The following is a 17,886-nucleotide window of genomic DNA, read 5'->3' as shown; positions in this document are numbered from 1 at the left end:
CTTTTGTCATTAGCCCATCTTCAGAGGGCTTACAGTCTGTATAGATATCTACACATAGATAGACTTCATTGAGGGGAATATTAAAAATTAAAACATTAGTTCAGGGAATTTAATGAATGTTAAAACTTAGAGGCCCAATACTCTTGCATGCACATATCATATCCCGACATGAATGGTCTGAGAAGGATTCATCTCTATTTTATTCTATACACGGGGGCTGCTGAATGCTTTACTTGATCCTCCAAGGTTTCTCAAGTGGTTCATGCTAAAGTCAACTCTGAGTCCAGAGGAAGTATGCTTTCCTTTAAAATACCCTACTGCCAGGACAACAGCTTGAAGAAAGGATTTACTACAAAATAAATCAATAGGAAGACCCTTTCAACAGTCTGATACAGCAGAGAGAGAGAGAGAGAGAGAGAGAGGGTTGGGGAGAGAAGAGCAGAAGACAATTCAGTCTACCAAAGTTGATTACAGGGAGATAGGGAAGTCATAGGTACAAAGTGAGCAGCCTGTGGTGGGGGAGTGCAGGGATTCTACTTAGCAAGTGAAACATCAAGGTTGCTGCTATTTTCTATGTTAAGTTTAATGAAAGCGAGAGTCTTAACTATTCAGCGAAGACAGTGTAAGAAGAGAAACTAAACTGAACGTTGTCTAACTATTTGACCATCGGTTGTAATAGTTAAAACTACACAGTATCATTGTTCTATAGTTATTATATGCATAGCAGCATCCTCCAAAGTTAAATCACAAATTCCACTAGGGATAATAGTAAATATGCAAATGTCTTAATACATATTTTAAGTTAAAAGTTCACTCTCTCTCTCTCTCTCTCTCTCTCTCTCTCTCTCTCTCTCTCTGTGTGTGTGTGTGTGTGTGTGTGTGTAAAGGCACATGCTATGGCGTGTATAGTTAGAGGATATCTTTTGGGAGTCAGTTCCCTCTTTCCATTGTGGATTCTGGGACTGAGCTCAGGTCTTCAGGTTCTGTGGCGATCCCCTTTACCTGCTGAGCCATCCCATTTGCTTAATATACTTTTGCACTAGTCTTTCATAGTAAGAACTTCTCCTAATTTGTTAGAGCATAAAATAGAATTCACCATTCTGAGGAAGAGCATAAGTCCTGGAACGTATACAAATGATTTGCAGTTATCTATTTATCCGTTATTTTCTTGGGGATCAGCTTAAAGCAAGCACTTAGTAAAATTTATATGATAGCATACCAATTAAATAAAGAAAAATTATTGGTCTTCATGAAAATCAGAGTTTCTCAGTTATAGCAAAGAAAGGAGAAGGAAATAAAACACATGATTCCTGGTCGCTTAAAAGGACTGACCAAGTTACTAATTGCAAGATGGATGGTCCAAGAAATGAATGAGTGTGGTGGAAGAAAGTATAAATCAACATCATCAGGCTCTCATTTTTTTCTAATTATCTAGGAGGGCCCTAAATGAGCTGTTTACTAATAAAAGAAGCTTCTTTATCTAATTATTTTACATTGTTAAATAGAGATTATATACACATAACTGCCAAGCACTAGAGTGCTTATGGGTGCAGAAAAAAGATTTTATTACATATTGAAAACAGGCAATATTTTTATACTTTCCCAGAAAAATAATTCTGTACCTTCAAACATGCGCATTTTTGAAGTTTTGACAAGAAATTTTCATAAATATTTTCAATTGTACTGAAGGATCTAATTTACTTGGTAAGGAAGGTCAAGGCAATACCCAGAGATTATAATGAAGACAACTGCATTTTCTCTTTAGACTTTAAAGCACATTTGTATTATGTATGATACAGTTGGGAAATAGCGTGGTCCGATTCGTTACAGACGGGGAAACTGAGTCACAGTGGGGGGTGTGTCATCGTTTGTGTCATGTCAGTCAGGGGAAGTCAGGGACTCCATCTCAAGACCTCTGCCTGCATTTCTAGTTGCCAATCCTTTTCAAAAGCTTTTCCGAGGCATGCCTTTTAAACAGACAGTTGGAGATCAGGTCTCCTTAGCTGTCATGTTGTGAGCTGCATGTTTTCCTGCCTGCATAGTTGACCTCACTTAGAGCAGAAGTATTGTAATGAACATGACCTTTCTAGAGCTCTTCTGGGGGGAACATACAGGGAGCCTGACAGGGAAGAAGCCCCAAAGGCCACATTTAGAAGATGTAAACAAAATTTTTAAAGACACAGTGATCTCAGGATATTCTTTAAAACATTTGCTTTATTAACAGTAAATTCTAACATATTTACTTATACATATACATTTAAAATAGTGCATGAGCCTTCTCTTGGATGTTGAGGTGTGAGTAAATAATAAAGGGAAAATGAAAATTAACCAGGCGCCGGGCAGTGGTGGCGCACGCCTTTAATCCCAGCACTTGGGAGGCAGAGCCAGGCGGATCTCTGTGAGTTCGAGGCCAGCCTGGACTACCAAGTGAGTTCCAGGAAAGGCGCAAAGCTACACAGAGAAACCCTGTCTCGAAAAACCAAAAAAAAAAAAAAAAAAAAAAAAAGAAAATTAAACGGGCAAAATAAGCACGATTTCAGAGTGTTGACCTCTAGTGTGTTTTTACCATTGCAGTACATGAAGTCACAGAGGTCGAGTATGGGAATGGCCATGCCTCATGCTGGTACTCAAAATGCCTGGGAGCATTCCCTTCAGAATTTCAATGTCCATTTTTAAGGATGGTCTCAAGGACTGGATACAAGAATGCTACCTAGGATAGGAAGGGACAAAGGTGGCTGAGGTGTGGCCCAAATCTGGTGACTTTCCAGTTTGTGCTAATGAGGTCTTTCTGCTTTCCTTCCTCTTCCTCATCTTCCTCATCTGGGTCCTCTGGCTTCCCTTCCTTTTCTCCTTGCATTTACCTCTGTGAACCACTTATGACCTGGTTAGTGAATGTGCTTTGTTTGATCTCTTGGGATTTTTCTTCCCTTTCTTTTTTCCTTAGCAGAGTTGAGAGTGACGGTGGGATTTGGCTAGTTTCCAGAAGTCAATGAGAATCATGTATGCATTGAAGTTATATATTTGTTGCTCAGTAGGACATATGTGGTATTTGAAAAGGCCCTCTGTTGAAATAATACCTAGTTTTTCACAAAGACAACAGATCTTCAAATAGACTTATCATTGAAACTATAGATTATAATATCAAAGAATGCCAGGTCTTAGACTACTCCCTTTTTATCTGAGATATATAAATTTGAAACTTATATTCCTGTAAAACTTAAGATTTTTATTTACCTATTTTTTTTTCTTTTGGGGGGAATAGTGTGGATTTAAAATGATAAATAAATTTGTTAATTGGAAGCAAAGTAGGACTTCCTTCATATGCCTTCTGCTTCCATTGACTCAGCTGAAACCCATCAGAAGTCTGCTTCATTGAAGAGAGCAGAACCATTTAGCTACGCTCAGATGTACGATGTACTTCTTTGATGCTTTTTACTTGATATCTGTAACACGAATCTTAAAAGGTCTTATTAAATAAAAAACCCGAAGCTGGATATTGGGGTGAAAAACTGAGAGATCAGAAAAACAGAAAGAAGCCAGGCACGTTCTTACCCGCTTGGAGATCCTCCACCAAAGCGTATACCTACGCTTCTATGCCTTTCTGCTCTGCCATCTCATTTCCTCTCTGCCCAGCTACATCACTTCCTGTCTGTCTGTACAGATATCCAGACCTTTATGGTTAGTGCTTGGATTTAAGGCGTGTGCCACCATGCCTGGCTCTGTTCCCAGTGTGGATTTGAACTCACAGAGATCCAGACAGATCCCTGCCTCAAGAGTGATAGGATTAAAGGCCTGACTTCTATGTTTACTGTAGTGGCTGGCTTTTTCCTCAGATCCTCAGAGAAACTTTATTGGGGGACACAGATAAAATATCACCACAGATTTTCATCTTTGTTGAATTATAGGCAGAGACAAAAAGAGTTCAATTAATAATCACTGACAAATAAAATGTGACTTATTAAGGATCAGAATTACAATAATCTATACTGGGATATTTTTCCATTATTAGTAATTTATATGTAATTATTTTTTGAGACAGGATCTCTCTGTTATATAGCCATGGCTGTTCTGGAAGTCATTGTGTAGACCAGGTTGCCTCAAACTCACAGAGATCCACCTGCTTCTATCTCCCTAGAACTAAAGGCATGCACCACCACACCTGGCCATAACTAGTATTTTGGTATTAATATTCATAGGAAACTATACTATTAAATTTGATAGAATATCAGTGGCCTTAATAGATCGAAACTAATATCACAGTATTCTAAATAACCAGGTATTAAAAAGTTTATTTAAAAATGAACATAGGGCTGGGGATGTAAACTAGTGAGCACATACTTATCTAACATGCCCAAGACATTAGATTCAATCCCCAGCATCACAAAAATAAACAAAAAACTGTAAAAAGGAAGACAGGCAGTTATATAGAATAGAGAAATTAGATATAGACTATTTAAAGCATCTACAGTATCAATTTCTCATCAAGTGTTGGAGTTGTTAGTGCAGTTTGTGTTTTTCAAGCTGAAGTGCAATTTCATGTGATGCTGTCTGTTGAGAACCAGTACTTCTGATACGATGGCATCATTGATGCCAGCTAGATGTAGATCCCAATAGATCATTTTCAAGATTCCGTACTTTTTCATGGACACTGCTATGGCTTCCATCTGCCCTGCGTATGACATACAAGGATGAAGGTGTTACCTTCCTTCATTGACCCCATTGCTACACAGAAACACGCCATGATGAGATCAGAAAAGAAGAGAGGTTAATAGCATTCGCCTAGCTGTATCCTCTTTTAATTTTTTGCTTTTCTGAATATAACTCATGATTTTGTAAAATATCTTCTGTAGTTCTCTTAATGATAAAGGCATGGGCTCTTTCCCCAAAGGTAAAAAGATGAGAAGAGAAATAATCTTTCCACCAGTGGAACTAGTATGATTGTAGCATGGTATTAATATGTTGAGATGCCAAAAATTATTAGCAATGTTGTGCAAACTCAATGGAGAAGGTGAGGGTTTGGAGGGTGAGAACATGATACTCAGTTCTCTTTTCTTATTAAACCTGGGGTCACTTACTGAGCCCTGGGACTAGAGTTCTGCCTTTTGCTTTTTGTAAGATAAAGGGCAACAATAAAATTGTAGGTCCATTCCGTAATTGTAGGCTTAGTAGGGTGTCATTTCCACATTAGAGCGTGTGCAATATGGAAGGAAATTTGTTTAGTATGACTTGTGAGTTGGTAGATCAGATAAAAGCAGTCAAGTGGCAGAGAGAACCCCGTGAGTGCACAGCTCCCCTGGTAATTGCGAGGCTGCAGGCGCTCCTCTGGTCTGTTAATAGATTCCCCTAGCTCCTCTGAGCCAGGTGAAAATTTCCTCATTAAGGAGAACTTATTCCATTTCCTTTCATCATTTATTATTGAAGACCAAGTGTGAGTGGAGGAAGTTTCTGAGATGACAGGATAGAATTTTAAACAACAACAACAACAAAATCCACACTGGGGATCTGAGAGAGAAAGAAAAGCTTGTATTGTTTATAACCTAGAGAACACACAAGAGGCTCCCTGCCGGAGAAGCTGAGCCATGCTGTCTAACCAGAAAAAGATTATAGCAGAGTGTGTAAAACTCCCATTGTCTTGGCGTAAGATGTTTTATCTCCTTCTAAAATTTCACTCTTTCATTCTGTGCTGCTGAGTAGAGAGGAGGAAGAGTCTTTGAGTGGGCCATGTCTCTTCCACGGGGCGTGTCTTTGTTTTATTGTGTAGACTGTACTATGAGATGATGAGACTCCAGTCTTTGAAGGGTTTACCCTTGAACTCTGAAAAGAAAAGCTGATTGGGCAAATCAAAATTGTATCGGTAGCATACTTTAGAAGCTGTAGCTCTCTAATGTAGATTTAATGTCTGTATGTTTAGAGGAGTGAAAATAAACCAGATACCAGCACACACATACATATCAAATAACAGAAGGATCGTTTACTGCACACATTTTAAAACCCCGTGCTTCAATGCAGTATGTTCCCTTCAGCTGATCACTCTGCTAGCTTGGTATAATGCTCCCTTGATTTATAATAAATATAACATAAATGGAGCATCCCCCACTGAGGTTTCAAAACACAGTTTTGAATACAAATTCAGCATTTATATTTCTTTTAGCAATTACTGTGCTTTGTGTATGTTCTGAATGAAGATTTTCATTTTCCTTGGGAAAAAATAAAATTGTTACATTACCTTTCCCCAAAATACAATCCTAACTAGTTTGGAAAAACACACACACAAAAAACCCCATAATGAAAACACTAACTTTTTTGTGATGGTGATGGAAGTTCTGTTCAGCAGACAGAATGTAGGTGTGGGCAGAAAAGAAGGAGGTGCAGTGCCTCTGAGGCTTGTATACCAGGCCTGTGTTCATCTAAGACGGTGGTTCTCTACCTTCCAGTATTCCTCATGTTGTGGTGATGCTCAACCATAGAATTATTTTCATTGCTGCTTCATAACTGCAGTTTTGCTACTGGTATGAAACATAATGTAAATATCTGTCTTTTCCAATGATCTTAGGTGACCCCCAGGGAAAGAGTCATTTGCCCCCACCAGGGGTCATGGCCCACAGGTTGAGAAACCTCAGTTTAGTATTATTCATCTTGAATTTGAACTTTAACCTTATCTGATTCACTGGCCCTAAGTTAATGAATCAGACTTTAAGCTGTCTCTTCTCTTACTTTATTCTAATGGGGTGCAGAATAAATTATTATTATTATTTTTGTATCAGAACAGGTTGGAAACAGTCAGTTTTATTATGAGAGCAATGACATGCCAGGCAGCCTTGTTTTATACAGAAGAGAGAGCAGTGGGAGACAGGGCTATCCTGCTCTCTTTCTTGGGGTTGGAGACAGGGCTATCCTGCTCTCTTTCTTGGGGGTTGGGCAACTTGCAAACAGGCAACTTCCAACTTAGGAAGGGATCCAACCTAACCCTGTCTGTCTTTGTAACCACTATCATGGGTCAGAATTCGCCTCAATTTTTTAGTGAAGAGGACTGAAAATTGCATTATGATGCTTCATGTCTAAAAGCAGAAATTAACACCAGAGGGGCCATGAGCGAAATCCTATAAAAATCCTTCCTATCATATGAGCACACTCAGTATTTGCATCCATTTAAGGTATGAACACAGATGTAGTAATATGCCAGTCTGTCTTGATGAGCTCTAATTTTTCAAGACATGCCAAAATATCTTGTCTGTTGTTGATCCAGTTACAGAACAGTCAATGTTAAAATAGCTTGTTTTCTTACTATGAAATTATTCTAAGAATCAGCTTAAAACATACACTGTGCAGTTCTAGTTTGATGTATTCATTACAAAATTCTCACCTGATATAATATGTGGGGGTTCCTTTTGGAATAGCTCCTGTATAGTACAGGAGCACTGATGGCTGTTTGTCCATCTCTAACACACGGTGACCTCTTTGAATGTAGAAATGTTGGATTTTATCTCCTGTCATTCATTCCTGAAACACGCGCAGGTTCACCAAGCATGGAAGCACCAATGACAGAACAGCAAGGAACTTGCTTTGCTGTCCCCGTTCAGGTTCCCACACACTCTCCAGCTAAGATGCTCAGTATTTCCATATTTCAAACACAGTTATAACTTATTTCTGCTTGTAGACATTCTCTACTCAGTTTAGAGGGTGGTCTGCAAGATATAAGGATGCAAACTTATGCAACACAAAGTATCTAGACATGGTTCTCTTTTGGACTTAACCGCTCACCTGTGGGAGAGGATGACATATATACTGACAAATACCAACTTTCTGTAGAACACTGTGTAGGTACTGGAAAAAATACACAGATGGGAGGTATAAGTAATAGTCTCAATAGCTCACATGCGTCCTGGGGACATAGAGCATATGTTTCATGTTAAAATGCACAGTACAGATAGGACATACACAAACTGTTCACAGTTTTGTTCAGTGTCCCTAATTTTAACACACTGCATTTGTGGCATGTATTACAATTATCTATTATTAACATTTTTTAATGTTTCACAAGTTTTTAAATGATGTATTTTAATTTTGGGTTTATATTACTCCCTTGCCACTTGAAATGATTTGCTTTAAAAAAAATCTAAACTTTTTATTCTTTGATAATTTCAAATATTATGTAGTATATGTTGATGATTTTTTTACCCCATCCATGACCCTCTCTTATTCCCTCCCACTCTTGTTGACCAATTTTTCCCCAAGTTTTTCCCTTTCATGTATATTTTAAAAATTACTTACTTTGATTCTATGTGTATGAGTGTTTTGCATGCATGTATGTATTTGCATTCCGAGTGTGCCTGCCTGGTGCCTGAGGGAGTCAGTAAACAGCATTGGATCCCCTGTGACTGGAGTTACACACTGTTGTGAGCCTCCATGTGTGTCCTGGAACTGAACCCAGGGCCTCTGAAAGATCACAGTGTTCTTAATGCTCTTAGCCTCTGAGCCATCTCTCTAATTACATGTTTTTTTTCCCTTAAGGGGTTTATTTATGGTTGCTTGCATGAATTTGAACTGGGGCCATTTACTGGAACCTGGGAAATTTACCAGTGGCTATTATACTGAAGAAGATAACTTTTCCTCCTCCTCGACTATATCTTGTTAGAGTTTTGCAATAATGCTTTATTTAGCATGAGTTAGAGCTTCTGTTATCACAGCTCTATGTTTCAGTTTCATTGTATTGACTGGCAAAGTGTTGTAATTTAATTTTATTGTATCAGATATTGCTGGGAGCAGCCCTCAGGTATTGGGCAATAGATGATTTCCAGTAGCGTTTTTATTTTTATGCACCTTAGCTCTCTACCAATTATTTTTCTATTGGTTTTGAAATTTAGGTAAAAGGTGGCTTTAATCACTCTTGTGTCTTTTCTGTTACACAGAAAATTACACTTATAACTTCATTTGTTTGGTAAACATTTGCTAAGTACTATCTATGGGCCAGATAATGTGCTAGGTTTGGGGAATAATCTGATGAGTGAGCAGTTTATGGAGAGAATGTGCAGTCTTGTGTAATGTTGGAACACCCGGGTCAGGTAGACTTCCATTTCACACACATGGAGACTTATAGTAGAAGTCAGATATTGGAAAGAAGCCACAGACATAGGAATCACGCAGCTGGTCTAATGGGTCCCATGACAGTGGTTAAATGTACAGAAGCAGAGAATGTGGTCTGACCGGAGTAGGTGTCAGAGGGCAGAGCCTTAACAAATTTTTACAGCAGTTGCAGTGGATAGAAAAACAGGGTGAGAGGGGATGGAGAGATGCCAAGGGTTAAGAGCACTGTCCGCTCCTCCACAGGTCCTGAGTTCAATTCCCAGCACCCACAAGGTGGCTCCCAGCCATCAATAATAGGATCTGATGCCCTCTTCTGGCATGCAGGCATACATGCAGAGCACTCATACTTAAAACAAAACAAAACAAAACAAAACAAAACAAAACAAAACAAAACAAAGCAAAACAGGGTGAGATGCTGCTTAGTAGAAGGTAAACTTGGTCTCACTGTGAAGAATTGTCAGAAGGGTGAAGTGATGAGGTTGGGCACTGGGAAAGTACGTCTGACTTTATAAAAGGAAGTCCCTAATTATTCCTGAACAGGAAAATTCATTAGAACAGTAAATATAAGATTTTAAAAAGATCAGGAGAGAGAGGTGTATGTGTGCATGTGTGTGTGTGTGTGTGTGTGTGTGTGTGTGTGTGTGTGTGTGTGTGTGTGAAGGCTGGAGTTTACAGAGATGTCATCATTGCTAAATGTCTGCGGCCTCACAAGGGCTGGAAGAATTATGGGTTATATATTTATGTATTTTTGAAAGACAAAGAGACGTGAATGTGCTTGGAGATAGAATAAAAGAGGACTTTTAGTGCATTTGAAATGAAACAGTACGCTGGTTCTTATTGTGCTTGTGTGCTTGGTCTAATCTTGAACCTTTCTTTTCCATTAAATCCCAGTGAATCTGTTACAGAAGAAACCTTGAGAAAGGCCAAGGAGATTGGGTTCTCAGACAAGCAGATTTCCAAATGTTTAGGACTGACTGAAGCCCAGACAAGGGAACTGAGGTTAAAGAAAAACATCCACCCTTGGGTTAAACAGGTAATGTGAAAATCCCTCTCTATCAAGGATTTCTATTTTGAAATATAGGTATCATTTCAAAATCATTAACAAACAGTACTTAGAAAATGACTCCAATTATTTGATGCCCATGACATTGTTAGGTTTACTCAGCATGGGGCTGACTCGTCTATCAAGTGAAAAGGATGAAAGGGCAGAGAGATGTAAAGAAAATATAATTTCTATGCTTTAAATAAAATGACCAAAATTATCTCTGCTTTTGCCTTATATCCAAACATATATGTAGTGACAGAAATTCTTGGTGTAATAATATATGGATCAGCACATGGGATGAGCCTCTGGAAAAAAAATCATTATCTCTTTGGGCACTAACTTTTTAAAGGGCAATACTTTATTTTAAGTGCCCCATCATTATAGTTCATTCAGTATTCATCGTGATGGGGCTAGGCATAATGATCTCATCTAGTATTCATGACAATCACACATGAACATTCATAGGTATGCCATTTGGTTGGCTTTTTTTTTCCTTCTTTTAATGGAAGGAGTGTCTTGGCTTAAAGTACCACCAGCTGCTTTTTGTCCTTTAGAATCATTGACTTTTCTCTGTAGGCTTAAGGCGCACATGTAAGCCCTTAGGTCACAAGCTGGATTCTAAGTATTTTCTGCTCAGCGATTATTACCTTTCTTCTTTCTTACCAGCATTGCACCAGCTTGCCCTGTCAGCCCCAAATTCTTGCTCACTAAGCGGAGCTAGTGGCCCCTGAGAGTAGAATTGATTTTACTTTTTCCAATTCTGTCCAATGAGATCCAGATTCCCATTGCCTGCTTGTGCTTTATGGTATTTATGTCACACATTAGTGCTATTACTAACTTGAATCCTATATGTTAATTTGCAAAGTAAAGACATCTTCCCATATAGTTTATTTTGGTCTGACTTAGGTTTCATACATAGCTGCTTCAGGTAAGGTGAGTTGAGTAAGCAGTCCTGGTGACTTATAAACATTTTATGTAGGTGATACTACTGCAGAGATCCACGATGCACTGAGATGTCCAAATATGTACTGCTCAAGTGACCACTAGATTATATTGTTTTTTTTTTCTCTTTTGTTTTCAGAGTCAGTAAGTGATTTGATTGTACATAGCTTTTCCTGTCTTTGTGTTTGACAGTAGCAGACATTGAAGAAATATGAAAGCAGCACAAAAAATCTGAGTCTTTAAAAATAGTGATGGGAAGAGTAAAATCCTTGTCAAATAATGAATTTTCTCTTGCAGATTGATACATTGGCTGCAGAGTACCCATCAGTTACAAACTACCTGTATGTTACCTACAATGGCCAGGTAGGAACTACACAAATGTCACATGTAGAGAGCTCTGGGCTTAGGGTGTAGCCCACATTAGGGAATGCGTATTTTTACCTCTGATTATCTGCTGACCTTGGTAGCAGACATGGCACCATGTACAGCTGCCATGAGGAGTTTCTGTACCCACTCTGTTTGGAATTGTTTTAACAGTGAAACCAAGAAAGCAAGAGAAGACGTGACCATGCTACATTCTCAAGACTAAGTTGCAATTATTGAGCAGATCAACTTAGAAATAAGTAGAGCTTCTGTGAGATTTTGTAACATTTAAGACAGGGATTTCTTTTTTATTTTATTATATTTTTTTAAATTTTTCTTTATTAAGACATTTTCTACCCACTCCACATACCATCCACAGATCCCACCTCCTCCCTCCCCCATACCCCCAGCCCTCTTTCCTAAGCCACCACACTTCTTAAGACTAGTAGAGGTGCATGTGAGAAAGACATACTTAGAGATGGGGCAAGTACTTTAGTTAGATGGGATAATAACAATATAATTTCAATATTTTCTGTTTTTCCTCTCAGGAGCATGACATCAAATTCGATGATCATGGATTGATGGTGCTGGGCTGTGGTCCATATCACATTGGTAATGTGATAAGATGTTTACATGGAGCTTTACAGTTTTTCTAGTACCCTTTATAAATATTGATTCCACTATTCTGAGAATTCACCAAACAAATATTATTATAAAAATGTTTTGCAATTTAGGAAACTGAGATCCAGAGAAATAATATTCAAACTTATGAAGTGATTTAATGGTGATAAAGTGGGATTCAAGCACAAGTCTCAACTATAAATTCTGTCTCCTTTTGTGTCATTATATTACATCTTAATTTTCTGTCTTATTAAGAAAGAAGGGCATAAAGGAATCAAACTCCCTCCCAAGGCTGATCCTAAAGCATGAATCTAATCCTAAGGGTGCCACTTTCCAAAGGTCCCACCTCCAAATACTGTTGTGTAAGGAATCATGTTTCCAACACGTCGATGTAAATGTCACCTATTTGTAACACAATACTTGGCTTATGGCTGTACAACCTAAAAACCTTCATGAGCGTCTAAGCTCTTCTCTTTGGAACTTTTCAACCTTTACATTTTATGTGATTCATGTTCTGCCACCACTTTACACAGTGGTTCAGAGAAAAAATAGCCAAGCTGAGGATCAAGTGTATATTTACTTGCCACTGAGAAGGAGCATGACGCTATGTGTGGATATTTTGATAAGACTTTTTAGAAGAGACTGTCCTAATGCAAAGAGTTAGTACATGTGCTTTGGTTCCTATGGCATCCCAGCAGAGTGATATTTTGAATCATTTGGGTTTTTATTATGTCTCAGATTAGTTCATAGAAGGTCACTCACTCTTAGAAAGGACAGGACTCTTCAATCAATGAAGGAATGTCAAAGCTGCAAGTCACCTCAGGGACTGCTGGGTTAGCCCTCTAAGAGTGATTAAGTGGAAGGACTAAGGGAAGACTTCGAGTGTTCTAATTCCAGGCTGAGCTGTGTAGCACACCAAGGCCAGTGTTTTCACTCTGAATTTCCTTCAGTAAATGAAGGTTATTTTTTACAGTTAATAATATTTCCCATTGACCTTGAGGCCCTGATTTCTTCAAATATAGAGACACCTATTACTAAGCTTAAGTATTAATCAAGCCAACATTTCATTATTGTCTAATTAGTCCCCAATTCTCTTATTATTAATAGAGCTTGTAAATGGGTCTAAAGTTTTATTTTAAAATTTTAATTGAAAGACATTGACTTCCTTAGCCTGGACTGACTGGAGAAATATTTCTTTTCCTCTCGCTCCTTTCCCCAATATCCTTGTCTCTGCAGGCAGCAGTGTGGAATTTGATTGGTGTGCTGTCTCCAGCATCCGCACACTGCGTCAGCTTGGCAAGAAGACGGTGGTGGTGAATTGCAACCCTGAGACCGTGAGCACTGACTTCGATGAGTGTGACAAACTGTACTTTGAAGAGCTGTCTTTGGAGAGAATCCTAGACATCTACCACCAGGAGGTAAAAAAGGAGAAAAATAAAAACAGAGAGAGAGAGAGAGAGAGAGAGAGAGAGAGGAGAGGGAGATTCAATGCATAGCTTATGTATAATTATATTCATGTGTGTAATTATATTTAATTATATTGTAGCTTTTCTTAGGAAATATCACCAATTTCTTCCATTGCCTAATTTTATAGTGAGGCTCTGAGAAAACAGTTGCCCTGGCTTTTTATTTTTGAGGTCTTTGGCAGAGAATGATCATTTTCATGCAATATTCCCCATTTAGTTTGCATGCATTCCAACTATAGTGAAAACTTTACTTGGTAACGCATACCAGTCACATATTAACTAGCATAAAGGGCTCTCCATAAATATTTTTTGAAATGATTTAAGAGGTCATATCTACATACAATAAATGTGGTTTAATGATGAACAGTTTTCAGAAGAGACAGATCAGTTGGTTGCCAATGACCAGTTCGTTCCTTACCCAATTATATGAATCATCATTACCCTTCAGTTTGAGATCAGCGAGTCTATTCCAAATGATTCTGGTTCCTGTAAGGCTTTCTCTTACAGTCATTGACCTATCCTCATGCCAGTATTATTGAATGTTATTCTCCATGGACTAGTGATTTAAGGTTACTGTAAGTCTGTAGAGCAGGTTATCTTATAGTTATATAAAAAGTTATTGGAAAATTCCATAGCGATATCCAATAACTGGGTCTTGGATATCATTCTAGTTAATTCCTCACCACAAAGAAATAGCCTTTTATGTGGGAAAAAATACACTGAATCAGAGCCACAGTATTGAATTCTAGTTTTGACTGAGAACCTCACTGTCTTGTGTGAGTTTCTTAAAAATTACTGTGAACCATCTTTTTGTTAATGAATAATAGGAGGATGAAGGCACAACGTATGCACGCAGTGTGAAAGTGAGGTGGAATTATGGATGATACGGCACTGTAGAGTGTAATGTATAGAGCTGAAGCAACGTGATAACTTTATGTTTATAAAGAAAAATAGATAAATTTAGGACCTATGTATAGTCATAGGTGTCTGCTTAGGTCTGACTTACTTGTCTGACGTTCATATATGGTGACATTCATCCATGACATACAAGAGGTTTTAGCCCTTTCAACTGATAAAGGTTTTCTAGATGACTCCTTTATATTTTCAGATAGATAGGTGAGCATCAAAAGAAGTACATTATACAAATGTTTCTTTATAATTATACAAGGAAAGATATGTCTTAGGGTTCTCTTGCTGTGATAAAACATCCTAACCAAGGCCAACATGAGGGTGGAGGGGGGAAGGATTTATTCCCACCTTCCTCTTCCAAATAACAGTTATCATTGAGGGAAGTCAAAGCAGAAACTCAAGGCAGGAACCTGGACTCAGGGACTGATGCAGAGGCCTTGGAAGAGTGCTGCTTACTGGCTTGCTCTCCAAGGCTTGCTCAGTTTGCTTTCTTATACCACCCAGGACCACTCACCCAGGGGTGGCACCACTGTGGGGTGGGCCCACCACATCAATCATCAATCAAGAAAATCCATCACAGGTTTGATTGTGGGCCAATCTGTTGGGGGAATTTCTTCAACTGAGGTTTCATCTTTCAAAATGACTTTAGCCTGTGTCAAGTTGATATAAAAACTAGCCAGCACAGATGCTCTACCTCCAAGGCATTAATATTAAAACTGGGATCCATAACCTATCATTAAAAAATCAAACACTTCTTTAAAAAATATTATAAAGCTTCATAGGCAATATCATCATACACATTTTACACTATTTCCTTGTGCAATGGTTTAAGGAATATTTAGAAACTTCTATACCACTTTTAAATGTACTTATACATGACTTTTAATGAAATTCTGAATGTATCTGAAGAATTTTAGAATGAATACATTGGCTCTTCACTGAAACTTATTGTTATCTAAAATAAACAGCACCGTATCAGATTATAATATTATATTGGAGAACAGATGAAAAACATTCCACTGATATGTTCTCTAAGTTATCCTATAGGGTGTGTCATGTAACATATACAAAGATGTACATATGTGTGATTATTTTCATGATATTGTTGCCTTTCCCTACTGCAGGCTCCACAATGTTGCTTTGCCACATCTGATAATGGATGTATCTCCACTGCAGATTGCCCTTGCCCCACCTTGAGATGCTGAATGCCTTAGCATATTCCACAGCATATTTTTCTTTAAAGAAAATTGAAAACATGTCTAACAATTTTCAGAAAAATAGCACTTAAGCCATTTCTAAAGGAAATGACTCTCTCAGGAATGCGTAGTGACTGGGGTAATAACAAATATGATGGGTCTCTTAGTTTTGTTTTGAACCATGACTGAACTTCTAAAATAAAACATTAAGAAGCGACCTGCCCAGTGAATAAAGCAGGCTGCCACTGAGGAGGTTTTTACCCCAGGTTTTAAGGGAAGTTCTGACATCCACTCTCCACTAGTCTTTAATATCCTTTTTTTCCTAGAAACGATTCTCTTTGTGTAGCCCTTTGACTGAGGACACCACTCATGGGTATATCACCCATTTTTTTTCAGGAAAGGAACACTCATTCTACAGATTGACCAATAGTATCAGTCATTTATTTCTTCTAATTTTGTGTAAAGGTTCTGCTGGAGGAAAGGTCTGAATTTTGATAGTGTACTTGTTTGCTTGCTAACAACAGCGTGAATGCCAAGGGTCAAGGAAAGAAGATGCCAATGTCCACCACTGACACAGCTTCACTAGGTGACATCTTTCCTAGTGTACAACTTTGCTTAGACCGTTCCCTAAAAGAGAAAAATCGTTCTTAAATTATCTTGAAGTAAAAGACTTGAAATTGTCACATTGTTGGAATTAAGAACATACACTATGCTTCTCTTTACTAGATCTATTTGCATGGAGCAGATTATTATTTGAAATCCTTACAATAAATAAGATTCATAGAAATCTGGGCTTAAATTCATACATCTCTTTATTTTGCACTAGATTTCTATTTGAAAAGTATAAATGAAAAACACTGAATTTAGTTATGTCTCAATCCCATTTAAGAGTCTTTCCTCAATTCTTTTTATATTTGTTCATTTAACAACATTTGTGTGTGTGTGTGTGTGTGTGTGTGTGTGTGTGTGTGTGTGGGTGGGGGGGCATATTAGGATGCAGCTGTGCTCTCAGATTCTTAGAGAAATGAAGTAGAAAAGACAAGTTGAATCCATAAGGTTAAGACCAGCCTGGGAAACATAGAAAGACTCAATCTCAACACACAAACACACAGAAACAGACACATGCATGAACACTCATGTGCACATGCACACACACTTACACTTGCATACACTCCAGATTCCATCTGAAAATACAAGACAATACCTTTGATTACTGATAGTTTGAGTCTTCATTGGCTAATTTTCCTCATTTCCACAATGCATACTTTGCGGGACTGTACTTTGTAAACATGTACTCTGCCTTATGGTTAAATTGTATTAGTTTTAACACTATAGGTCTAGACAATGTTACTTCTGTAATATAAAAAAGTTAAATGGATGACTTACAAACATTAATTATTATTGAACAGTACACATTAGAATACAAAAGACTTTAAACAGAACTCATTTTTAGCATTGGATTAGTTGTAGTTAAATATGATGCCAAGGTTCTGTGTAAAGTGTAACGTGTTATCTAAAATAAAACGTACCAAAATATAAGGCATAATTTTTCTCATTGGTAAATACAGTGCAATTTTGTAAATTAGAGATAACCATGAAATTGTAGAAATCAAGACCATTTTTAATTAGGCAAAAGCTATTTCTATTAATAAGATAAGTTACATTTTCTCACATTGTATTATGCCTGAATTATAGCATTTAATCAGTACTGACCAAAATGATTAATGGTTAGAAGAAATTAAAAAGTTCTCAAATAAGTTTGAAGCATTTTCTTTCAATTCGTTAGGGTTTTAAAATAAATTTCTGGTGTGATTGTAGTTTGGATAATGTTTAGAAATGTCCTCATGTTACCTTAATTTAGGGAAATCAGGTTTTAAAGTAGGAAATGAAGCTGAAAGTAAAGTTGAGGGACTAGAGATGTAGCTAAGTGTAATGTGTTTGCCCCATGTTCTTCATGGTTCAAGTCCAATCTTCAGTGCGGCGGAGCTTGGAGAGCCTGTTGGATTGTTTTGGCACTAAATAGTTTATAAATATGTGAAATACTGTCTTAACTTTAGTTCATTGTATTCCAGGATATTACTTGTGGTTATTTAGGTAAAAGTGACCATGTAAAAGATGATGGCTAACCTGTGTAGAGTGCCATGATTCTGTGTCTATATCTACAATTCCTGTGCTTAGAGTCAGGAACGATCTAAGACAGTGGGTGTCAACTTTCCTAATGCTGTGACTTTTTAATACACTTCCTCATGTTGTAGAGACC

General features: G+C 37.8%; 1 protein-coding gene across 2 annotated transcripts in view; it reads left to right on the top strand.

Annotated features, from left to right (window-relative positions):
- The window catches only part of Cps1 (carbamoyl-phosphate synthase 1), a 187,014-nt gene that overhangs the window by 135,125 nt on the left and 34,003 nt on the right, over positions 1–17,886 (top strand). For both annotated transcript variants that reach the window (XM_059278327.1, XM_059278328.1), the window contains 4 exons: positions 9,976–10,117; positions 11,369–11,434; positions 11,983–12,046; positions 13,292–13,473. In XM_059278327.1, the coding sequence (XP_059134310.1) occupies positions 9,976–10,117; positions 11,369–11,434; positions 11,983–12,046; positions 13,292–13,473 (454 nt within the window). The remainder of the gene's footprint in view (positions 1–9,975; positions 10,118–11,368; positions 11,435–11,982; positions 12,047–13,291; positions 13,474–17,886) is intronic.

This window comes from Peromyscus eremicus, chromosome 13 (genome assembly GCF_949786415.1).
Source record: "Peromyscus eremicus chromosome 13, PerEre_H2_v1, whole genome shotgun sequence".
Taxonomy (NCBI): domain Eukaryota; kingdom Metazoa; phylum Chordata; class Mammalia; order Rodentia; family Cricetidae; genus Peromyscus; species Peromyscus eremicus.
Note: the sequence above shows the minus strand (reverse complement) of the source record. Positions and strands in the feature narration are given on the sequence as shown.